At 33.0% G+C, this 24,931-nt stretch overlaps 4 protein-coding genes across 4 annotated transcripts; 2 read left to right on the plus strand and 2 right to left on the minus strand.

Annotated features, from left to right (window-relative positions):
• Window positions 1-1,208, minus strand: LOC114407691 (mitochondrial import inner membrane translocase subunit TIM17-2-like). The gene has a single exon (XM_028370887.1). The coding sequence runs from the start codon at window positions 1,031-1,033 to the stop codon at window positions 431-433; it is 603 nt and encodes a 200-aa protein (XP_028226688.1). The 5' UTR covers window positions 1,034-1,208; the 3' UTR covers window positions 1-430.
• A 1,763-nt stretch (window positions 1,209-2,971) lies between these two features.
• Window positions 2,972-11,546, plus strand: LOC114407701 (DNA (cytosine-5)-methyltransferase CMT3-like). Its single transcript, XM_028370898.1, has 21 exons — window positions 2,972-3,384; window positions 4,438-4,472; window positions 4,602-4,704; window positions 5,121-5,228; window positions 5,333-5,452; window positions 5,562-5,661; window positions 5,745-5,959; window positions 6,050-6,115; window positions 6,661-6,933; window positions 7,069-7,127; window positions 7,664-7,730; window positions 7,872-8,201; window positions 8,278-8,346; window positions 8,522-8,608; window positions 8,706-8,793; window positions 9,183-9,298; window positions 9,393-9,497; window positions 10,263-10,306; window positions 10,485-10,554; window positions 11,030-11,133; window positions 11,225-11,546. Exons 1-21 carry the CDS (start codon window positions 3,094-3,096, stop codon window positions 11,400-11,402), a joined length of 2,628 nt encoding a protein of 875 aa, XP_028226699.1. The 5' UTR covers window positions 2,972-3,093; the 3' UTR covers window positions 11,403-11,546.
• A 2,360-nt stretch (window positions 11,547-13,906) lies between these two features.
• LOC114407711 lies at window positions 13,907-19,616 on the plus strand. The gene is made up of 14 exons (XM_028370911.1): window positions 13,907-14,197; window positions 15,391-15,446; window positions 15,533-15,707; window positions 15,841-15,942; window positions 16,082-16,153; window positions 16,455-16,571; window positions 16,695-16,772; window positions 17,105-17,167; window positions 17,242-17,338; window positions 17,517-17,595; window positions 17,668-17,879; window positions 18,344-18,489; window positions 18,749-18,871; window positions 19,177-19,616. The coding sequence occupies exons 1-14, from the start codon at window positions 14,111-14,113 to the stop codon at window positions 19,333-19,335; spliced, it is 1,566 nt and encodes a 521-aa protein (XP_028226712.1). The 5' UTR covers window positions 13,907-14,110; the 3' UTR covers window positions 19,336-19,616.
• A 158-nt stretch (window positions 19,617-19,774) lies between these two features.
• On the minus strand, window positions 19,775-23,352 carry LOC114407716 (cytochrome B5-like protein). The gene is made up of 6 exons (XM_028370924.1): window positions 23,241-23,352; window positions 22,998-23,114; window positions 22,847-22,887; window positions 21,773-21,850; window positions 21,366-21,457; window positions 19,775-20,076 (listed from the first exon to the last, which is right to left on the minus strand). Exons 2-6 carry the CDS (start codon window positions 23,077-23,079, stop codon window positions 20,010-20,012), a joined length of 360 nt encoding a protein of 119 aa, XP_028226725.1. The 5' UTR covers window positions 23,080-23,114; window positions 23,241-23,352; the 3' UTR covers window positions 19,775-20,009.
• Between the last annotated feature and the right edge of the window lie 1,579 nt (window positions 23,353-24,931).

Here is a 24,931-nt window from a genome sequence, read left to right on the forward strand (position 1 = left end):
TCCATCTGATAAGATATCAAAATTTTAATTCAAAAGAAAACAATACATAAATTATAAATGTGATGAAAGCCTACCACTACACTTACATTACACATTATTGTAAAAAACAAAAAAGAAAAGGAAAACAGGTAAACAAAATCATTGTATTGTATGATAGACAATCATCAAGTGAGATTCAACGACAAATTCAATATTAACTTCTCAACTCCGCCACAAAAAATAACTACCCCTAAAACCAAAAACCCGAATTACTTGAGAAAATTATTTAGATAGCCTCAGACCACCACATGTTTTATGATATCAATCAATCTCTAAATGACAACTAGTCAAGTTTTTCCAATTTACTATAACAATCAATTTCATGACATGTGGAGATCAATTAGGACTACGTTGGTCTGGTCTGAACTGAACCATGGGATAACTTCTCCACTTACTTATACTCAAAATTGGGCACAGGGGGCGCATCAAAACTCTCCAGAATCTTCGTCTCGCTTCCGGAGCCGGCGGTGGTGGCAGTCTCCTCTTTGTTCCCTCCACCGAACCACCCTCCGAGCCACGACTGCTCGGTCGACGACTGCGGCGGCAGCTCGTCCATGATCATAGGCATGGGCTGCTGCGCGCTGAGGAACTTGTTGAGCATGATCCCGGCGCCCTCGATGAGAGCGAGGAGGACGCCGCCGAAGGCCGCGGAGCGGGCGGAGGCGCCGAGGCCCTGGCGCATGGAGAGGAAGCCGCCGGTGGCGGCGCCGGCGACGATGGAGTTCCAGGGGTCCTCCTTCTGGCGCGCGTAGACCATGGTGCAGTCGAAGGCGGAGAAGAGGCCGCCCCAGACGGCGAAGCTGCCGCCGACGCGGGGGGCGTTGAGGCGCACGGCCTGGGTGGCGCCGACGAAGCGATCGCCCTTGGGGGAATTGTAGAGACCCTTGAGAAAATGGAAGGCGGAGCCACCCACCGCTCCCATGCCGAAGGCGCCGCCTATGTCGTCGAGGATGCGATCGGGGCAGGGTTCGCGCGATGTCTCGGGTGTTCCCATGGTGTGTTAGGGTTTCTTTCAATCTAGGGTTTGGTGAGGGAGAGAATGAAAGAGATGTGTGTTTTGTTTTTGGGGATTTTTCTCTCAATCTAGGGTTGGGTTTGGGTCTTTGAACGCGGCTTTGTGGAGAAAGGAGCTACAAGTATACGCACACCCACACATGCAATTTGTTTATTACTTGTTCCTTACTCTATTCAATTTCTCTCCTCTTGTGACTTTCTTTAAGGCGTTACTAATAAGTCTTAAAAACATTGATTAAAAAATTAAAATATCAAAAAATTATAAATAAAATAATTTTTTATCTTTTAATAAAAATATTTTAAATTTAATTTTTTTAACTAATATTCTTTGGACACTAGTTAGTATTTGTTTTTATTTTTATAATACGCAAGATATATTATAAATAAAATATTGTGTAGATAATTAAAACTAAATATTTAAAATGCATGTCTCAATTTTCTAAAAATTAGGGATCGAGATATGTTTATTGTAATAAGATTTTATTTAAATTATGAATAAAATAAATACTAACAACACACTCTTTTAACACACTCTATATTATTAATTAAAATTAATTATATATCACAAACTTTTAGTCTCAAGTGTGATTCTATGAGTGTCTAATGTGATTTTGTAGTTTTTTTTACTAAATTTATACAATAGTACAAATGTGTGTTACAAATAGTGTGTTCCTACTTTGAATGATATAAAGTTTATATTTTTTTTCAAATAGTAAGAAACTGAATATAAATTGTTATCGCAAACAATAAAAAAATGTAAGCTTAATAATCTGAATTTTAAATTAGGTCTTAAAGATAAATTTTCATGTGTCATTCAATTTTAAAACTATGTCTTAAAGAAGAATTTTCACGTGTCATACAAAAATGAGCTTTTTTTTTAACAAATTGACCCATTAAAACAATTTTGGTACTACCAGACTTATTATCCCTAGTGGTCTCTGATCTTAAGCGTGTGACTCACATTGCCTCACATCGTCTATAATTTTAAGGTCTTATTTTGTGTCATACAAAAATTCTCTAAGGTCTTATTTTATGTAAATCTTTCCTCACACTTATTCTTTAAAGATCCCATCATTATAAGTTGGAATATTATTAACATGATTTATTTCTCAATAATTATTCAATTTCCATATAGATCTTTGTTTACATGATTATGTGACTTTCATGCAAGGAATTAGGTTTGATTGTTGAATCACATTGCCTCAGTAAAATATTAATAATAAATATATTTGTACAAAAATTAATAGTAAATTATGGTGAAAGTATAAAACATTTGTTAGTGTTTCTTTTTCCATTGATGGGCTTAAAATAAGTGTTTAGATTGCATTTTGCTTGACCTTGCAAATACTTACCTAAATACCTTAATTTTTTTTTAAAAAACTCAATTTTTCCTTCACAAAAAACATTTTTAAAATTATATTTAACTTATGCATTATTAGTAACACAAACAAGGTTAGAAACAATTTGAGGACCACACGCGTGTTTGGAACTTCATTATGTCACAAGAGACTTGTGTTAAATAAATATCCTTGTTCACAACAAAACTACTCAAAGTAGTTTCCAATTTTCACATTTGTTACAAGCATTCTTCTTGTTAAATGCATAACCAAACGCCTCATATACACTTTTTACACATCCAAAAACTAAATAATTTTTTTTATTATTTAATGGATTAAATTATCACATTAAGGAACCACCCTAATTTATATTTCCCCGAAAAAAGAAATCCCAATGCATTGCGTTTAGCCCAACTTGGGAAACAGTAAACACAAAAAGAAGCCCAATTGTAAAGAAAAATATCCCAAACCCAAAAGTTCCCATTTTACCCCTCAGACCGAAGAGACGACTTCAGAAAGGCAATGCATTGTTGTTTCCATCTCATTCATTTTCGCCTTCCCGCCCACTCCCTCCCTCTTCAAAAAATTTCAGCGCCTACTATAAATACTCTCGCGCTTCCCCATTTTCAAAACACTCACTCTTTCTTTCTCTCTCTAATTTATTTTCGCACTCGCCGCACCACTCTCCTCCTCCGCCTCCGCCATGCCTAGCAAGCGCAAGACCAGATCCTCCGCCTCTCCCGCTGCCGCGCCGCCGAGCAAGCGCGCCTCCAGATCCTCCGCCTCTCGCGTCGCCGATTCCGCACCGGTCAAATCTGAAGCCGAGGAAGTTGTGGCAGCTTCCTCTGTCGTCAAAGAAGAGGCGCAAGCAAGCTTCACGGACGTTACTGACGGCAACGTTAGCGATGGCGAGGGGACTAACGCCAGATTCGTCGGAGAGCCTGTTCCCGACGAGGAAGCCCGGCGCCGCTGGCCGAAACGGTACCAGGAAAAGGTGGTTTTTTCTTTTCTGCCACAGTAAAAACATTTGAATTTTTGGAAATGAAGCGATGTGCTTATTATTATTAGCACAACGCTTGGTTATGTTTTGATACTAAGTACACTAAATTTCGATTAAAATGACGATTGTGAATTTGGTTTTTCGATCTCGAAGACACACGAAAATAGTTTGGAATGTTTCATATAACTCTTGCAAGATGCAAAATCAATATTACTATTGACTGAATGACTGCCTCATGAAAATGATTTTGTTTTAATTGTGTTTTGGGCCAACTTGGTCCTGTTTTTGAATATAATCAGCTTTAATTTAGTCTGCTGATTTCCTGGTTTATTTAGGATTAAAAATGGATTAAGGTTTAGAAAATTAGCTTGGTCAAAATTGAGCACGTAGTTAGACACAATCAAAATTTGGCACCTAGCTTATGTCATTGTGGTTGGCATCAGCCCCATTTAGATTAGCTTTTTAGCTTGTGAGAATTTTTAAGATTTCAATTGAAAGTAATCTTTTTTTTTTTTTTTAAATTTTATTGAAATTCCCTTATGAATTTATAGTTATGAATAAAAAATTTATATTCATGAGTTTATGGAAAAATTAAGGTGTATTCGTTGTTTTCAATATCAAAAGTTTGATTTATTTTATGTTTTTAATTTTTCAACTGAAATTATTGTTTTTTAATTTTTTAATTAATATTTCCTTATGATTTTATAGTTACAAATAAAAATTATAATTACACATTTATTTATAATTAAATTAAGATTAATACATTGGTTAACTTAATTGGTTGAGTAAAATGTGTACTTTATTATTAGTATTTGATTTCTACTTATAAAACAAATTTCAAAATTTTAATTTATTATATAATACTCTTAAAATAACACAGAAAATGTGCTTAAGTAAATTGAGCGTAATTTTACGTTAATAGCTGGTTTTGTGATTTTTTACTTTTTAGTTGCAACTCTGTATCGACAAACTTCAGTGTTTTAAAGTTGATTTTCAGTTACAACCCCAAAATTTTTAATTTTAGTTATTATTTTTTGTTGCTTTTAGGAAAAGAAGCAATCCGCTGGGCCAAAATCAAACAGGTATGTTGTATGTTAGGACCTGAAAACCTTTTAACATTGTTAATTGTCATTTCACATCCCTTTCGTTGGAGCTCCTCACAGTTGGTCACAATTTAGTGATGATTTTTTTGACTCTGTTCGTATGCACAGAAACGATGAAGACGAGGAGATTCAACAAGCTCGACGTCACTACACTCAGGCAGAAGTAGATGGGTGCATGCTTTACAAACTTTACGATGATGCCCATGTTAAAGTGAGTCAGAATTTAATTCCATCTATCATAAACAGTTGTAACATTTATGCTTCAAACTTGACTGGTTCAGGTTGAATTGATTTGCCATTGCCTCATTGTTTATATATGTTGGAAAACAATTGCGCTGAAAACTAGAAATCACTGTGGTCTTGGAAGCTATAAGTGATCAGTTATAGATTGATATGCAATTATTTAAATTGTATGTCTGGTGGTAAGGTGTGTTCTCCAAGTTGTATGATCATACTCGAAACATTGAAACAAAATATTAGACTTGTAAAAAATTTCTATATTTTAATAATTGAATGGGTATATATGTACTTGTTGAGCCATCACATATTAACCTTTTGTATCATTGATTATTGATTATATTCTTTGAGTAATTTTGAGGTTGTTGTGTGTACATTTTTGATATTTAGGCAGAAGAAGGAGAAGACAATTACATTTGTAAAATTGTTGAGATATTTGAGGCCATTGATGGGGCACTGTATTTTACGGCACAATGGTATTATAGGGCTAAAGACACTGTAAGTTATATTTTGTTCTTTGTTTTTAAATCTTATGAGATGTTTGTTTTCAATTATTATTTGATCGTAATTCATTTATTTTGAATTCCTCTTCTACTTTACAGGTCATTAAAAAACTTGCATATCTCATTGAACCAAAGCGAGTTTTCTTTTCTGAAGTCCAGGATGACAACCCTTTGGATTGTCTAGTTGAAAAGCTGAACATCGCCAGAATAACATTAAATGTAAATGCGCTGGTTGCAATTATATTTTATGTCATTTTCTTTATTTTTCGAGTGCAATTATTAATAATATTAATTTTGAGATTTTTGTAAAAATTTTATTTATTTTCAGGTAGATTTAGAAGCAAAGAAGGAAACCATTCCACCTTGTGATTATTACTGTGATACACAATATCTTTTGCCATACTCCACATTTGTTAACTTACCATCAGGTTTCCTTTTATCTATGTACTTTTTGTATCCTGTTGTCATTTTTTAAATTGCTTCTCAGTTTTGGTATATAATTTTCACTCAGAAAATGGGGAATCTGGTAGTGAAACTTCTTCTACAATATCTTCTGAAACTAATGGAATCGGAAAATATGAGGTGAACTCTCAACCTAAGGAAGCTTTTCTTCCCGAAGAAAGTAAAGATCCGGAGATGAAGTTACTAGATTTATATTGTGGTTGTGGTGCAATGTCAACTGGTTTGTGCCTTGGTGGAAATTTATCTGGCGTGAACCTTGTTACTGTGAGTTCTTTGCTTGTTCTGATTAAAAGCAATTCTTTGAATAAATCTTGTTTTGTCTGTGTTTATTTTGATGCCGTTCTTTTTCAATAGAGATGGGCAGTGGACTTGAATCAACATGCTTGTGAATGTCTTAAATTAAACCATCCTGAAACTGAGGTAATTCCATGTTTCTTTGCTTTTATGTAAATTTGTTCACTTCGGTTTAGCTTGCATCCTTGAAATACTTAATATTTTTCAAGGTAGATTTCTATTAGTATGGGTGACAAGAACTTGTGTCCCTGGTTAATTGCCTTGCATGTTAAAAAGTATGATTTTGACTGAAAAATTTAGGTGCAAGGGTTAGCACTATTGTAGTAAGGTAACTCTATCTTTATGGAAGTAAGTCGATACTCCTAATTGACTTGACAAGAGCAAATGGGTGTGAAACCTGTACTGACTAAGTGCTCTGCTTGGATGAATTCAATCCCAGCACCAGAGGAGTAACCTTTGTGTTGAGAGTACTGGGTCTTAATGAATCTTATTTTGGCAAAACGTTCTAAATGCTTCTTAATTTAATGTTGCTTGCATTAATAACTCTGAACATTAAGTAGGATGCTAAACTCCACATGAGTAGGTTTGCATTTCTTTTCAAATTTTATATTTTAATGGGTTCTGCCTTGTTTTGGAGTACTGATACCGGTATTGTTTACTCTTCTAATCAGGTTAGAAATGAATCGGCAGAAAATTTTCTTTCATTATTGAAGGAGTGGCAGGAATTATGTAGTTACTTCTCTCTAGTTGAAAAAAAGGTGTCACATGAGAAATATGTGAATCTTTTTAGTGAAGATGACGATGACACTAGCAGTAATGAAGAGGTTAATAGTGAAGATGACAATGAACTGAATGAAGATGATGAAATATTTGAAGTTTCTGAAATCCTTGCTGTCTGCTACGGTGACCCAAATAAGAAAAAAGAACAAGGGTTATACTTCAAGGTAGTCATTGTTGAGCGACAAGCTTTTTTTCCCCTCTGGTTGTAATTGTAACTCCTTAGTTTACTACGTTATCTATTTTTGCCTTTTTGCCTTAGCTAAGATTATTTTCATTGCTTTTACTTGTTTGTCTTTAAGGTTCATTGGAAGGGTTATGAATCTGCCCTGGATTCTTGGGAACCAATTGAAGGTCTAAGGTAAGCCAAAATATTTCAGACTTGTTGCTAATCCTTGGAAGTAGGCATTATAGTTCTATTTCAGAACTAGGTGTTGTGTTATTTTAAAGACAGTACATAGGTATGTTATTTTTTTTTTTTTTTTTGACACCAGGTATGTTTTGTTGATGTATAATAATATCCATATGAAGTAATGAGTTCACTTAAAAAATATAAGGAGTTGCAGCCATGGATAAAGTATATGCGGTTGTCCAATAAACGCTTATTGTTTAAATTTGCTCTATTAATTTTTTCATCAGGGGTTGTAATTTGCTGCTTTTCCCTTTAAAGAAACTTCCTTGCTCAAAGGATCAAACTTCTAAGGATTTTTGAAATGGGATGCAGATTTTGTTTTCATTTATATTTCAATGGATGAATTCTTTTTATTCTATAATAATTGGATATTTTAAAGTTCAATTTTGATTCTCATGTTTTTTTGTTTTGGATAATTCATAGTAGTTTTATTATATTCAGACATGAGGCAAATTTTGCTGATTTAAATATTAACACTGCAACAGTAATTGCAAGGAAAAGATTAAAGAATTTGTCAGTCGAGGCTTCAAGTCACAGATATTGCCTTTGCCTGTAAGTTCCAACTTCCATCTGTTTTTTGGTACACTTTCTTTAAGAATTGTATTTAAATGGAGGTACGCATTTTGATATAATAAAATATGGGTAATTGTGTTAAGTATGCAACTTATGATGTTTGTTGCTGTTGTTGCTTAGGGAGATGTTGATGTAATTTGTGGTGGACCTCCTTGCCAAGGTATTAGTGGTTTCAACCGGTTTCGGAACAAAGAGAGTCCTTTGGATGATGAGAAGAACAAACAACTAGTTGTTTTTATGGATATTGTTCAATACCTTAAGCCCAAATTTACATTGATGGAAAATGTGGTTGATCTTGTAAAATTTGCGGAAGGCTTTCTTGGGAGATATGCCTTGGGTCGCCTTCTTCAAATGAATTATCAAGCGCGTTTAGGAATTATGGCTGCAGGTGCTTATGGGCTTCCTCAGTTTCGTTTGCGCGTCTTTTTATGGGGGGCTGCACCTTCTCAGGTGATTAATATTTATCTTTATTTTTGGGGTATAGGGATATAGTATGTGTTTAATTGTATTTCTTTATGCGATGCAGAAGTTGCCACAATTTCCGCTTCCAACTCATGATGTTATTGTAAGGGGTGTTATTCCCTTGGAGTTTGAGGTATGTGTAAATTGATAAAATTCGCTATATCCATATTTTGAATTTGAATAATTTTGGTGCATAGTGGGAGTAAGCATATGATTTTACCTTTGTATAAGTGGTGTATTATTTAAGAGGTTATAATAGAGTGTATCCTGCTTATTCACTAAAAAAACTTGTTCTATGTTGCTTGGAGATAAACACTGTAGCATACAATGAAGGACAAAAGGTTCAACTGCAGAAGAAGCTTTTATTGGAGGATGCTATTTCTGACCTTCCTCGGGTACTCTTACGTTATTGTTGCATCTCCCAAACCCTGTCTATTTTTGTTGTGTTAACTTGTTTATTAATGAGCTTTACTTTGTCAATGTGTTTTATAGGTTCAGAACAATGAGCGTCGTGATGAGATAAAATATGACAAAGCTGCTCAAACGGAGTTCCAACGATTCATTAGATTAAGCAAACATGGTAATACATCATTAAATGTTTATGCTTGTGATTTATAGTAATTCATGCATAACAGTATCGACACTTCTGTCAAAGTCTGCTTGGACACATTTGTTAGTAATGACTTTGATTGCTCGTTCATGGTCTTGCTTCTTACATCAAACTCTACTCATTTAGGTCTTTCATTTTTTGGACTAGTAACTGAAATTAAATTAACAAATATTACTATTTTGGAAATTTACATGTTTTTAAAAGAATGAGATACTAATTATGAAGTGGAGAGCATATAAAAGTTAACGGACTTACCGATTTAGACACGCCTGATAATATAATATATATCTTGTCTCGACTTTTGATGTGGATTTATGTGGCAAACTTTCCGATTGATTATTCATTTAATGAATGCGCAGAAATGTTGGAGCTTCAATCTAGAACAAAATCGTCGAAGTCTTTGCTATATGATCATCGTCCACTAGAATTGAATGCGGATGATTACCAACGTGTGTGTCGGATCCCTAAAAAGAAGGTTTTTGTTTACCACAATTTAACATTTATTTGCCATTATATAGTACTACTATTTGTAAGTTTAATTTTCTAATAATGAATTTTTATTGTTATAGGGTGGATGCTTCAGAGATTTACCAGGTGTTCGTGTGGGAGCTGATAACAAGGTTGAATGGGATCCTGATGTCGAACGTGTATATTTGGATTCAGGAAAACCATTGGTAACCGATAAATTTATGGCAGTAAAACTTTTTTATTACTATTTACTGTTGTATTGATGTTTAATTGTTCAGCATGCTTACTTGCCTCAATAAATAATGTTCCTGTTGGTGAGTTTATTATGTTTGGTTTTGTTTTGGGCAAAACTGCACTCTTAAGTTAATAGCAGGAGGTATAGAAAGACATTATTGAATAACATCTTTTGATGAGAGATATGAACAAGAAGCTTTAGGTGTTTTCCTATGAAACCAGTAAACAAACATCTAATCCATGGATATTTGAATCTGAGTACTTAATGATTGCATGTCTTTTGATGACTGCATGTATAGATGTCATGATGGGTTGTCATTTCTCATGTATTTGTACTTAAATATGAATGCAAACGTGCAAAACATTACGATTATGCAGCAAATACTAAAATTGTTCTGTTCTCCCATCTTTTTTCTCTGTTCTTTATGTTTATGGTGTTTGTGTTTTATGGTTTCATACTTATTGCTGTCTTAATTTAAACGGTAACACATTTTATTTACTTGAGCATCCTGTTTTTATAATTTTATTTTGTTTTAAGTATCTTTTTTCGTGAAATGCACTAATTCAAAAAATGCATATTATTTAACATTTAACTTATGACTTTAATTATCATGTTTTATCAATGTAATGACTTTACTATAAAAAAAATATTTTTCAGTATGTTTTTTAAAATAATTATTATAAAAATTAAATTATTTTATACTTGTCTTTATAATATGATTTCATTGACGTCACAGGTTCCAGATTATGCCATGACTTTTGTGAATGGAACTTCATCAAAGTAAGTTTTCTTAAATATTTTGGATTTTAAGTCCAGTTTGTGTTGACTCAGATTTTATTTATGCGAGAAATTTGATTTATTTTAAATTTTTGGTGCAATTCTTTTTCTTTTCTTATAATTGTTTGTTGAAAAATTTATTTAAATTAACTCCTAATTCTTAGTATTGTAATTCTTTTAGACCTTTTGCTCGGTTATGGTGGGATGAAACTGTTCCAACTGTTGTGACAAGAGCAGAACCTCACAACCAGGTATTATATTTATTTTTTAAAAATTAAAGTAAAATTCAACTGTGGGATGTGACATCTTTATCAACAATCAATTATATAAATTTAATGTAAAAAATTATAATTTCTTAACAATTTCTTCTAGGACCCATTTGAACAAAACAACTTAATTGGAAAAAGAACTTACATTGGTGGTTAAAGTTACTTTGATTGGATATGTATGTTAAAATGTGTTTATACATGTTCATGTGTTTGGATACACTTTTTAACATGCATATCCAAACCAATCAATTATTTTTGTTGTTGAAGGATGGAAAAATCAATCAATTTATGATTTGTTAAAGTTAAAGTGATTTAAGAATTACTTTTTAAATGATGATTTTTAGGCTTGCTCAAATTCAAAAGTGAATCTTAGAACATACGAAAGTTTAATTTGTTTTATCATGTATTTGCACTTTTGAATGGTCATTTTACGTAGCCTGCTAAATATTGTTTTTAGGCAATTTTACACCCTGAACAAGACAGAGTGTTGACGATTCGTGAAAATGCAAGACTCCAAGGTTTTCCAGATTTCTACAAGTTGTGTGGGCCGGTCAAAGAAAGGTAACTTTTGTTTATGTCTTTGGCTCTTTGCACTTTAGCTGCTTGTGTTTTTGGGATGTCTCCTTGATTTGAATTTGATATTTGTTTTCAGGTACATTCAAGTTGGGAATGCAGTGGCAGTTCCAGTAGCTAGAGCTTTAGGATACACACTAGGCCTTGCATTTGAAGGGTCTACTTCTACAAGTGATGATCCATTGTATAAATTACCTGATAAATTTCCCATGATTAGGGATCGGGTTTCTTCTGTATCTTCCGAAGATGATGTGTAATTCAACAACTTTTAATAAGTTGCGATTTTGCATCTGTGCAACTATAATTTATGTATGATCGGAAACATTGTTGTATTATCCAGTCTATTGTTTGAGAAATTGTTCAATTTATATATTGAAGCAGCATTTTTAGAAGGCGCTTAATTTACTGATGATATATATAATTGTAGCTAGAGTTTTACTGGTCTTAATGATGGTTCGTACAATATTTTATGCATCTGCATGCCTTGTAGACATGATAAGTAAAATTATTTGTAGTGACCTTACAATTTATACAATTAGGTTTACTTCTATGAAGGAAGATGGTCCATATTTTTGTTGCTGCTAAGATGTATTTAAGATTTTAAGTGGTCAGAATGCACCTTGGCTTTCCTCCAAAAATAAAGTTTATTTAACATGTACATGTGTATTGTTTAGAAATTATTATTTTTCTCTGGAATTTAAAAGCTAATTTAATTCTTTTTCATTTTTTAAAAATATTTCTTTTTATGTCTTTTCTCTCCTAAATAGGCTTAAACAAAATTTATCTCTTTTATCGTCTTCTCTCCTAACTTGGTCTTGGTTTTTAAAAATAAAATTTATCTTTTGATTTTCCTATTTTGAAAGAGACATTTAAGATTCGTTTGATATGCATACATTTAAGGGACAAAATAATATTACTAAATTACTTTTTCTTACATTCAATTTTAAAAAATTTAAGGAACAACACAAAAAAGGTGTGACAGTACCGAATAAAAGCTTAAAATCTTTTGTTCCAAATATAAAAGACAAAAATCCTCACTATTTTCCTCTCTCTCTACTCGTTTATTTAACTTTGAAAACCGGTCTTATCACAATTTTTTTTTCTGAAGATTTTGATACGGTTACAAACATAACAAATGTAGAGCTTTTATTATATAAAAAACTTTTGTTTTACCGTTGTTAAATCATAAATGGATACAATATAACAATATTATAATATAATATTTATGATATATATATATATATATGTATATATATATATTATGTATTATTCAACAATAATAATAAAAAGGATATAGTAGTGAATTTGATATTCTCTTATGTGATTCATTATAAAAAAAACAATGCACAAAATAATAGATAACAAACAAATCCTTCATCATTTAATTTTTAAAAATTTATAATTTTGGTCCCATCTTTAAATATTTTACTTTTATTTCATTTTTTTCTTACCATGAAATCATTTTTTGACCGTGCTTTAGGCATATTATTTTTTTTAATGCATAAAGATTTTTATTACAATTTATGGATTTAGAGTTTAATTATAATTTGATTTATATTTATAATCTTCATACAGTGCGTTAAGTACTGTTGTCGAATTATATTATAAGACCTGCATTATATTTCCACGTCATGAAAAACAATGTTTAACATGGTCAATCTCTTACCATCAATCCTTATTCATTCTCCCGGAGCACGCCAAGCAACAAATCTGCCAAGCTTCATAGGCTCGTTGGAGTTCATAAATGATGGAAAAAAAATCTGAGTTTCGTATCGATTAAAAATAAAATTTAAAATATATAAATAAGAGATAAACTTTACCCCTTAAACTAACTTTTGACCATAAATTAAATTGAAACTTTAAGAATAATTTATAAGATTTACCTTATTAACTAGTTCCATCAAATATAAACAAAATCTAATAGGTTGATCATTATAAGTATTTAGATAGATTTTATAAAAATTACTTGATATTTTAATTATTTTTCATAGAATAACATGATATTTTATGTAGTAAAAAAATTAAACTTAGGAAAATGAGATTTCCACTTTTCTCAATGAAAAGTTTTTGCAGAAAATTAATTTAAAAAGTTCTCGATAAACAAAGAATGCTATTTTTTAAAGATAAATATCAAACCTGGAAAACTAAGTGGCGCTTGGTTTGATTATGTTTTCATTTTTTTAAGAAAACAGAAGTAAAAATACATTTTGTTTAAAATTTAGAAAATATTTTTTTAAAAAAGTTCAAAATTGAAAATAATAAATCAATACTTTTAGTCTTTTGTAAGAAAGTGAAAATATAATAACACTTTAAAATATTTTCTTTTTGATACATATTTTGAAAATTTAAAAATAAAAATTATTTTCAAAAAATGAAAATAAAAGACGAAAAAAAATATAAAAACACAAATTAAGCGTTACCTAGAATTCTCTAACTTAAGATTTTCAGAAAATTAAAAATTTCTACCCTATCAACCCCCTTTTAGTTTGTACGTACTTTGGCCAATAAAAGAAAAGAATTTGAAAAAGCTAGCTATAATTCAAAAGCTACAGATAAAGAAAAGATTCAGAAGCATCTTATATATAATGGATGAAAAAATCTGCATGCATGAAGCCGTTGTTTTGGTGTGTCCCTCGTACTTATTAATAACCACCAATCCAACGGTTACTCCCCCTCTTGTCTATTTTAAGCTTGTGTTTTAATGCAATCTCATGATCAAAGACAGATATAGTATAAAGAAGAGAGAGAGAGAGGGAAAAAAACGAAAGAGTGGTGATGGTGTTGTATTAAAAAAGAAAGAGTGGTGGCGTTGTGTGTGTTTAATTTTGTGGTGTGATGCAAATTATACGTAGAGATAGAAACATGCTTATAGATAAATCCATGTGTTTGTGTTGCAAGAATCGGAGAGTTTAAAAATTAAGGAACAAAGAAAAACTTGAGACAACAGAGAAAAAGGGTCACAACAATGGCTTCCTTAGACTCTCTCGATTTCTCCCTCTTCCGTCTCAGCACTGACTTCTGCTCTCCTTTTGCCATTTTCGTTCAGGCGCAGGTTTCCTTTTGCCTCCTATCATATGATCAGTTGTGTGTGTTTATTTATTTATTTTTGCCTTGGAAATAGTAGAGAAATTCATTCTAGGAAGACTATGTATGGAACAACTGATACAGGATTATTTAAAACTCAGGTGGATAACTAATCATAGGGTGTGTTTGTATCGACGTTCATTTTCGTTCATAATAGCAAGAATTCTACATGAACTATAATAGTAGATGATACTTTGGACTTTGAGATCCAATGTGGACTTGTTGCTCTTCATTATCTATTTGCCAATTGGTGTAAAAATGGTTGAATATGGTTACAATAGGAAAATTGTTATGTTTTGACAATTACATGTTATTTTGTCAAAACATGAGGAGTGTGTTGTAATTAAAGAAACATTATAGAGATTGACATGAATTTCGATTGGGAGAAGTGTCCACATTTAGTATTCGACAATGCTCCAAACAAAATTGCCTCTCAATGAGGTTACCTTTGGGAAACCAAAAGAAATTATAGATTGACAGGGAAGAACACGTGGGAAACCAACAGAAAATTATATTGACTGTTCAACTTCTTGTTTGAAAAATGAGGGGTTGACATACATTTTAATGTTCTAGCTTATGGAAATATGTTTAATAAAATGGCTTGGTTGTTCTTGCTGAGGTATGAAGTTAGAGAATAAAGACAGCTTCCATGAGATTATGTCATTTTATTTTTTTTGGTTATCAAACATATTGGTAAGGTGGTTTAACTTTATAAGCATCAAGCTAGCAACCAAACAAAATGGCAATGCAGTACTTCTTAGTTTGCATTGTTGTCCCAGTCGACACTGATTACAGGTGTATAATACAAGCATCTGAGTTTCTCAAACATTACAAAATAAGAGTACGCAGTTTAGTATTCAGTTATAGCATGAAATGTGGAAAGGACCATCAAAAACCGAATTTTCAATAGAAATTTATACATCGAAGTCTTTTTTATGGTTATCTCAAAGTTATCTTTTATCTTCCTTTTCTCCTTTTCATTGGACCATCTTCCATTGATGCCTTGCCTTGCCTTTTGTTTGTATCATCGCAATATAATTATTGACATACTTTTCCTTCAAAAATACTGTTTTATAGTTTGTATTCCTCCTTTTGTTTAAGAGAAAATCTATCATGCTACTACTGCGTCATACAAACCTGATTTGAGGTTTCGATATGCAGGGATGTATAATAAACCTAATCCTTGCTTTTGGGTGGGCTTGTGCTGCATTTGTCAGGTACTCATAGATGTCAAACAGAGTTAGGAAACTCATTTATCATTTTGTCGACAAGAAATTTAGAGCACTTTGTTTTTGCCTTACAGGAACCGAGAAATAAATAGAATAAAGAAGAGTATGCGGAATGGCAATAACTTTGCATTCCTTTGTCATGATATTAGTGAACTTGAGCACTCCAATCAGGCTGATCTTCCAAGTGTAACAGTAATTATGCCCCTAAAAGGATTTGGAGAACACAATCTCCATAACTGGAAGACTCAGGTATATGACACATACCACTGCAACTTCTTGACATAATGAAGTACTTTTTTCTTAATGATCATTTCCAGGTTTGAGCTTCTCCTTTTGAAAGGAAATATTTGGTTATCATGATCCTGTTGTTTTACAAATGCAGTTAACATCGCTTTATGGTGGCCCTCAAGAATATCTTTTAGTAGTTGAAAGTACAGAGGATCCTGCATACCATGCTGTAGCAAAACTAATAACAGAATTAGAGGTACATGTGAAATTCATATTAAGATTTGATTCTATTGTTTTGGTGCCTTTGCAATACTCTATTGCAGAACAGTTTTCGGTCTTTTCTGACAAATTGATATTTTCTGCATCTTACTTAGATGTCTGTTTAATGCATGCAGGATTCTGTTAAAGCTAGGATTATAATAGCTGGTTTATCAACAACTTGTAGTCAAAAAATTCACAATCAATTGGTATGATTTTATTCTTATACTTTGCCCTAGTATTTTCAAATGCAAAGTAGGGCCATACTATATTTGAAACATCTTTTCATTATGACACTTGCTGATTCATCTTAGCTGTTTAATTGACTAGTTGCTGAAAAGCATATAAACTATATAACCCTTGCTAGGCAAATACATCTATGAAGGACCAACATTTACTTATTGATATAGGATGTCTGGGCAATTTCATTCCTGTTGATTTGTTAGGTTGTCCTTGCTTGATGCATTTTACCAACTACACTAGTATTACGTAGTATTGGCACCTGGGCAGGTTGGAGTGGAGGCAATGCATAAAGATAGCAAGTATGTATTATTTTTAGATGATGATGTTAGGCTACATCCTGGATCAATTGGAGCACTCGTTCGTGAAATGGAAAAGAATCCCAAGGTATAGCTTAAAAGAATTTGTTCCTTGTGGTTGTTTTCTTTAGGTGTTTAATTGAAATATTTATAGTTCCACTTGCCTAAAACCATTTGGTTACACTCTTTCAACTGTTATGATGCTTAACAGATATTTATTCAAACCGGATACCCTCTTGATTTGCCATCTGGAAGTCTAGGGAGTTACTGCATCTATGAATACCATATGGTACACAAAAACCTTTGGATTTATACCTCTAATATCTGCAGCAAATGTCTGGGTTCCCATAACGTTGTGTTTTCTTCTATTTTCCACCTGTCTCATACTTGTTAGTCACTGGATCACCATAAATGAAGCTTAGCTAATTGAATTTTGACTTTGGTCTTGATATTTGTTAGATATCTCATCTCTTTGCTTGGAGTTAGCTGCATGATTGCAAATTTCTAATGTGTTATAGTGTTAGCGATGGATCTGATGACTTCTATTAAGGGTTTTTGATAATATATCAATATTCTGATTGTACTTAATTCACTTATTCCTATTTTTATTTTGTTCTACAGCCTTGTTCAATGGGCTTTGCCACTGGTGGACAAACATTCTTTTTGTGGGGAGGGTGCATGATGGCAAGTAGCTTCTACCTTTATTTTTCATTAGTGCATAGAAATAGTTATAGTCTAACTGTTTAGTTTTTCTCCAGATGCATTCTGAAGACTTCAGGCAAGATAATTGTGGTGTAGTCTCGGGACTTCGAGATGGTGGATATTCTGATGATATGACTCTTGCAGCCATAGCTGGTATATCTGATACTCATCAATCTTTTAAATTCACACTTTGAAAATCAATGATGCAACAGCTTTGCCAGCATTCAACTAGCATAGACTTAGTCTTTTTGCAATATATATTCAATGTTTTTTCTTGGTCGTTCATTCCTCTTTATTATGTTTTCTATTGCCATGATACTGTCACATTCAGGGGCTCACAAAAAGCTCATTAGTTCTCCTGCGGTTGCCGTCTTTCCTCATCCCCTTGCAAGTGATCTTAATTTTGGAAGGTTTGTGATTATTGCTCACCCGAAATTAAAGTTTCACCATATATTTTCCATTAATTATTCAAACACGTGCAGGTACTGGAATTATTTGAGGAAACAAACATTTGTTTTGGAGTCATATGTAACCAAAGTTAATCAAGTAATGAACCGTGCATTATTTGCTGTTCACTGTTATTTTTCATGGGGATTTGTTGCACCATACTGCATGGCAGTGATTCATGTTGCCGCAGCACTAAGATTTCGCGCTAGGGAGTACTCACTTGAAGAAATGGATTACTCTTCTGGAGGTGAGAACACTACTTTCCCTTTGTAGGTAGGTTGTTAGTGTTGATTCATGCATAAAAAAATTGGCAGGATGCTAACACAGAATGAGGGATACTGTTCAATATTTGAAGTGTTAGGAAACTCTTGTGATGGGTCTCTTATGCTTTGTTGCAGAATAGCATGCACTTGCATAGAATTTATAACCACAATTATATAGGTGCTTCATTTAAGTTTATTACTAATGCTGTCATTTTCTTTCCTACTCTCCCCTGTGGGGTACTAAATTAAGAGAAAGAAAGAAATCAGGTATGGGCTATGTTAGTTTACTATCTGGTGTTGCATTTCCCCTACTAAAATTTATGTATGCATTCATGTCATGATTCATGAAGAATAGTCAAGGTTTGTGAAAAGGAAAATAAAAATGGAAGAAACTCATTTTTTGGATGAGCTATCTTACTAAGCTTTAATAAGATTTGCCTTTTCTCAGGTTTAACAATGGTGTGGATCCTAGCCACATGCACTCTTATTTCACTTTTCTCAATGTGGAACTTGACAAGGATAGAAGTTCTACTTTGCAACATATTGTCCCCAGAGGCACCTCGACTTTCTCTGGCTTCTTATAATTGGTTTAAAGTAAGTATTTCTCCAAGTACTTAAACCAAAAAAGTGTTTCACCAACCCTCCTTTATACGTGGATGGTTGAGTGATGCTATCCTAGATGTCTTAAACACATTTCAACATGGCATTGCAATGAAATAAAGTGATGCAAGAATTTGTGGGAAACGAATTATAATTTGTGAATCTTTGAGTTAATATGATGTCACAGGAAGCGAAATACTAGTTGATAAGCTAAGATTTGATTTATTTTTAAGTTTTATTTTCTTTTGAACAGGTATTCGTTGCAATGCTGGTGGGCAACTTTTTATACCCTATATCTGCAATTCGTTCTCATTTTACTCAGTCTATCAATTGGTCTGGCATTATATACCATTTGAAAGATGGAAAAATCAACAAGGTAAGTCAAGGTTTTATGTCAACCTTAGCTTGACTTTACAAGTTGACTCTAGAAGTCGAAATTACTACTTATTGAAAATTATTAGCAACATATTAAATTATAAAATTATGAGTAAAACTTATTAAATCAGAGGTGAGATCTATAATTTTTCACGATTTCTAATAAATTTCAACTAATAATGAAGAATGTTAAAAAAGTGTATTATCAGCAATTCGTTAGTAGCAATTGAAAATGAAAGGTTGAAACCATGCATTCCTTTTTCTTAACCATTTTGTTTTTTTTTTGGTTCATTGCATATTATTCAGATACATAGAATACCAAGAAGGCAGGATGTGGCTCCAGTTTTCACTGACTTGGGAGGAAAACATTTGTATGGAAAGAAAGGGATGCCTACCAAGGGCTCATTCCTTAGTTCTTTGTCCAAACGTTTGTTCCAATGGCGTCAACCTAAGAAATCTGAGTAACCAGGAAATAGCTTCATTCAGCATACATAGTTTCTGTCCATTTTGTCTTATGTCTCTGCCCCCAAATTTTGAGGCACAATGGTTCCTTTGGAAGCAAGGCTGTTGGTAGATTAATTGGTCTTATTGATTGTTTAGTGATTCATTATTGATTGTTCCATATACATGTACTTTTTAATTACCCATTCAATCCCATATGATTTATGGCTCCTTGGAGCTGATTTTGTAATTGTAACAATTCACTTTTGTAATTTATGTACAACAACCAAGAATTGCTAAACGCATATACAGTTTGGCGATTCACATTCAATTTTTTAATTCCATTTCTCCATCACACACAATATAATATTGTAGCTTTTCCCTAAACAACACCCCCTTTTAAAATTAGGGCAGATTATATTAATAAATTAAGGATAAAGCAAATCAACCAAAAGGGAATTGCTAGAGACAAAAAGCTAGGATAATAATGGTGGTTGGAAGATGAAATGAAGACTGGAACCTCATTTGTTTTACTATTTCTGCACACATCCACAAGAGAGCACAAATGATTTCATGCACAAATATATATCAAAACCATGCACAAGAAGTGAAAATTGGGGAGATAACCAGCAGCAGAATGTTGAAATTCTCAAATCATACATCTCTTGAACAATACATTCCTGGAGTAACTGACTAAGCTATTGCTCCAAATCTCCAATGTAGAAGTCTTCAATCATGTCAAAGACTCGAGTTGCATGCTGTGGTCTGCAAAGCAAATGTAAAAAGTGACAGATGAGGTAGAGGAGAAGAAGATAAAGAAGAAAAATTTATGGATTTTACCACTTAAAACAAGTACAGAAAACCAAATACAAATAGAGAAATGATCAATCAGGGGATAGAGCTTTGTTAAAAAAAGGAGTTTCTCAATCCTCACTATTTCCAAGTTGGCTAGTTCTAAAACTGACATATGACTAAATTATGTACCATATTGCATCTATGTCATAGGAAAAACAAACTAAATTTTGATAGGGAATACAACTGATAGCAGCAAACTGACCACAACATGTCAGAAGCCTTTTATGAGCTAGGTTGATAGAGCATGTGAAAGATAAAATCATGTGAAATACTTGTTTTGGATAAGGAGGACCTGTTACTGTTGAATTTGATACATAATCTGAAGGAGGAACTGTAACACTCAAATGATGCTTAGTTCATGGTTGTAGTCATATCCATATAGCATGGCATTATTAATTTATTATCCAGTGAAAACCAATATCTAATGTATGGCCAGATACCTTCATCAGAGTCTATGAAGGTAATGTGATGAACTAGGAAGGAAAAGCTATATTGTATTCAATATTGAATACACATTAAAACAAATCAGCTACAATCAGCTACAATCACTGGTCCAGCAATCTTAGATCAGGATTTGTGTATTAGTTGTTGACAGTACAGGGCATAGTTGCAAAATACAGGTCACTTGTAATCTAGGCTTTGGTTTCTATCAGGACTACATTAGTCCGATAATGGAACCATTGGCCTGTGGTCTTATAATGCAATACTTGTAAATCTAGTACCTCTGGTACTCAATTAATATATTATCTATTTTTGCTAAGCAAAAAAAAAACATTAAAACAAATCAGCTTTAACCTAACTAGCAGCTTAAGCTTTAAAATAGTTGGGTCATGACATACATAATATAGACCTAACGTTTATACAAAAGCATTTGTGGCAATGGCGGAAACCTTGTGCTTCTCCTGTTTCTTTCTAGTTCCCCCCAAACCTTAGAGGGAGTAATATCAGCGGTTCGTGAGAAAAATACTCATGGAACTTCTACTCAAACCTTTGTTGGCCAAGTCTAAGTAGGTAATCTATGAGAACAGTGGGAACATGATTAATCCAGGTACATATCAAGAAGGAAGTCAGAAATATTTTATTGGCAAATTTGAGAAATTTTTTTATTAAGAAAAAAATATATAATACAGGTAAATTCAGACAAACATCTTCAGTAGAGATAAGCAATCAGCAATGGGCAAATAGGAATGAATGCATACCCAAAAAACCCTTCAGTTGAATCATCTCCTGCATGTGCAAGAATGGAATCACCACCTGGATGTTCTTCCACATATGAGGTAACATCATATACCTACAGTGGATGAAACCGCAAGAAATGTAAACTGTGTATCACTTACAGTGGTAAAAATGTCAAATCATACCATGAGCAACTGATGTAGTCAAGCCACTAGCATCAGGCTAATGATGAACTGATAGCTTGCATACTTTGCATGAGGTTATAGGTTCAAATTTAATTGCCACTATTGTACCAAAAAGAAATAATGTAGCATAGATAGGATTGAATGGTGATCAGAAGATTTGATATAGAAATATTATTTGGTTTTAAACCAAAGGAGTAGCACATTTGTAAGGTGCTTAATATGCAACACAAATAAAAAGCTCATACCTTGTTCTTGATGATTATCCAACAGTCTGTTCTCTTGTTATGCAACGAAACTTCTGTTTTACTGTAGGATTTTGATGCCTACAAGCAAAATATAGTAGATAATGAATGATAACAGTTAGATAAAATTTATCACTAAAGAACACACAATTTTATGTTTGAATCAACCCTCCCAATTTTGTCCACTGGCTATTATTAGCTCCCACTATAGATAGATTTACTTCCAGTCAAATCAAATTAGTTCACCATGACCAACATTTGACCTGTAGTTCAAGGTAAGTTTATTTCCATCTTACTAACCTAGCTCCTATAATATGATAAAATCATAAAAATGGTACTCGTCTTTTTAAATGCTAAATTAGTCCTATCTTTCATTAGTCAAAGTGCAAGCTGGATAGATGGTGATTCCACTCAATAAGCAAGGTTCTGAAGAATAGCCTCCCCAAAGTTAATTCCCCTTTTGTGGGCCTCCCTGAATTTCAAAATTTCAACCCCGAAGCAAAAAATGGTAAAACTCTGATCTTTACTCAGAATCAGACAATGATACAAGGCCTCCTATTTCCTATATGTCACGCCTTTGCTTTTAGATTGTGCTCAACTCAAATAAGAAATAAGTCTTCCACAAAAAAGATAAAGCCACATCATTTAGGAGGAACTCAAGCAACATTCTCATTGACAAACTCTTTTCAACACTCTTATTATTGGGTGAAATCCCGTGTAGGACCCACCTTCTATAAGTTGAAAAGAGAATTTTAACTTTTAACAAATATTTTGCAAGCATTCTTGATCATTAACACAAGTTTTCATTCTTTTGGGGTATGAGCATTGAGCAAAACACTCAAATGACACCAAATCCTAAGAAACCCACCTCACCAATTGCTTAAACAACTGAAACAAGACATTACATATATTCTCAGTTTCACCAAGATCCACATTGTATTCAAACAAAGTCAGAAATAGATTTCACTGGTAATGATTCTATTTTATAACCTATAGTAAAAGCAGCAGAATTCACAGCTAAAATAAAAAGGGAAGAACAAATGCTAGAAAAAGCACTAAGCTACAATAACTGGATACCTTATCAACGTTTAAACTGGCTTGAGCTTTTGCCTTATGCCCTGAGAATGATGCAAAGAACTAACGTAAATACACACAGTGTATTATGCATACCCAAATTTAAAAAAAAAAAAAAAACAAAAAACATAGATCACATCAAAATGAACATAACCAGATTTGCGGTGTCGTGGGTTGAATAGAAGAACAGCGAGGAAGAGACCCAAAAGCAATGTAAGCCCAACTAGCAATACCATTATGCAAATTCGGAAACTTTGGCGCTTAATCCAATCTGAAACGGCGAATACAAGAAAAGGGTATGCGTTAATGCAAACATATTGAGCACTGTTCCTGCTCATAAAAAGTTACAAGCACTTTTGGAGAGAGAGAACAGAATCATGATACAATCTAAACTTACCAATGAGAGGTGGGAAGCATCCAACACGAACAACGTAGGCAAATGCTTATTTATGTCGCCACTCACCAAAGATGAATGAGCTGCGCGTGAAGACAATAAAGGAACACTTTCGCACACAGAAAGAGAGAGAGAGAGAGAGAGAAATAGCAATGTTGGGCCAGAAACACAGGCCAGAAGAGGATTTGGGCTAATTCGGCCTGAATGCGATGGCTGGATTGGGCTGGGATTGTTTTCTCTCTGGGCTTATTCTTCTTACACCCAACAAATTTCTTTTATACCTAATATATTTTTCTCTGTCCATTTCTTTTCTCTTTTCTTCATATAGCCTACAGATTAATAATCTGTAAGACACTTTTCATTTGGAATTTTTGGCACATTCGTTGGTCTCCTCCTTCTCCTCCGCGAAGCTGATGTTGGTATTATTCATGGTGTGTGTTTGCTGCCCGTGGCTCCTCCCTAGTTTTTTCTCCAACAGTTCCTTGTCGTCCTCCATGGGTTTCCTCTCCTCTATCGCCATGAGTAGCGTTGCATCGTCACTGATAAGTTTTTTTTGCCTTCATTTACTCTATACGGATTGTCAAACTATATGATTTATAAGGATTGTTAATCCGTATGGTTCATACGGATTTCTAATCCATATATTCAATAGAGAAAAAAAAAACATAGAGAAAGCAGAACTCACGATAGTGATTTTGGAATGACGGCAGACACCAACTACGACCACACACTACTTGATGAAGACGAACTGCGAATTGAAGAGAAGAAGATGAGAGAATTTGAGAGGAGAATGAAAACAGCGTGAATGGTGAAGGGACGGATTCTCAATCCATAGTTCAAATCTAAGTTAAATAAATCAGGGGTAAAATTGGTTTTTCATTCAAAATATTAGGTCTAGAATAAGTATTAACGGTGCAGGAAGAAAATCCCTTCTTTCTGTGGCCCAAAGTTTGCTCGTCAGCGGCCCATTTTAACAATATTTCTTATAATCCTTTGTTTCACGGATTATTTTTCATATTTTCAAAGTCATGAGATTGAAAAAATTTATTCTCACGTTTATTATGAAATACTAAATTAATTATTTTTGCATATACAACCCCATTTATTTTAGTAAAATTTATTATTCTCATGTAATATTTTCAGAAAAAATATTCTCAAAATTAAATAAATAATCCATAAAACAAACATTACCTAAACACTTCTAGATATATACAATAATACAGTATTCCTTTCCCTTCCTTTAACTTACCCAAAAGAAGAAGAAAAACATTACTCCTTTCCTTTTCTTTTTAATTCTTATATGGAAAAAACTATTCATCTTTTTATTTTAAAAATTATATTTTTTAATTAAGTCATTATCTTGAAAAAAAGATAATATTAATCACTAATTTTCTAATTAAAAAAACTAGAAAAGAAATAATTATGAGAAGATTATATGAAATAAATTAATGGTATTTTAATAAATTTAAAAACAATTGTGACACATTAATTAAATTTCTTAAATTATGCATGAAAAACGTTAATTAACAGATAAAAACAGAGGAAATATCTTTTTAGTTACATGGTAGACGTCAAATAAGTATATTAAGGTTTTATTTTAATTTAGGGTATCCCTTAGCAAAAAAACTAGAGACTAATCTTCTGAGATATTAGAATTTACTTAAAGAACTTATTTCTTCTAACGGAACATTATT

This window comes from Glycine soja, chromosome 1 (genome assembly GCF_004193775.1).
Source record: "Glycine soja cultivar W05 chromosome 1, ASM419377v2, whole genome shotgun sequence".
In the NCBI taxonomy this organism is placed as follows: Eukaryota; Viridiplantae; Streptophyta; class Magnoliopsida; order Fabales; family Fabaceae; genus Glycine; species Glycine soja.

Coding starts and splice junctions, on each gene's coding strand:
- LOC114407691 (XM_028370887.1), bottom strand. CDS start 1,033: ATGGGAACACCCGAGACATCGCGCGAACCCTGCCCCGATCGCATCCTC.
- LOC114407701 (XM_028370898.1), top strand. CDS start 3,094: ATGCCTAGCAAGCGCAAGACCAGATCCTCCGCCTCTCCCGCTGCCGCG. Junction 7,731..7,871: donor CACAGATATTGCCTTTGCCT/GTAAGTTCCAAC, acceptor GTTGTTGCTTAG/GGAGATGTTGATGTAATTTG. Junction 9,498..10,262: donor TGGATTCAGGAAAACCATTG/GTAACCGATAAA, acceptor TTGACGTCACAG/GTTCCAGATTATGCCATGAC.
- LOC114407711 (XM_028370911.1), top strand. CDS start 14,111: ATGGCTTCCTTAGACTCTCTCGATTTCTCCCTCTTCCGTCTCAGCACT. Junction 15,943..16,081: donor AACTAATAACAGAATTAGAG/GTACATGTGAAA, acceptor TAATGCATGCAG/GATTCTGTTAAAGCTAGGAT. Junction 17,339..17,516: donor GACTCTTGCAGCCATAGCTG/GTATATCTGATA, acceptor TGTCACATTCAG/GGGCTCACAAAAAGCTCATT.
- LOC114407716 (XM_028370924.1), bottom strand. CDS start 23,079: ATGGTATTGCTAGTTGGGCTTACATTGCTTTTGGGTCTCTTCCTCGCT. Junction 21,458..21,772: donor GGATAATCATCAAGAACAAG/GTATGAGCTTTT, acceptor CATCCACTGTAG/GTATATGATGTTACCTCATA. Junction 20,077..21,365: donor TCAACTGAAGGGTTTTTTGG/GTATGCATTCAT, acceptor TTTGCTTTGCAG/ACCACAGCATGCAACTCGAG.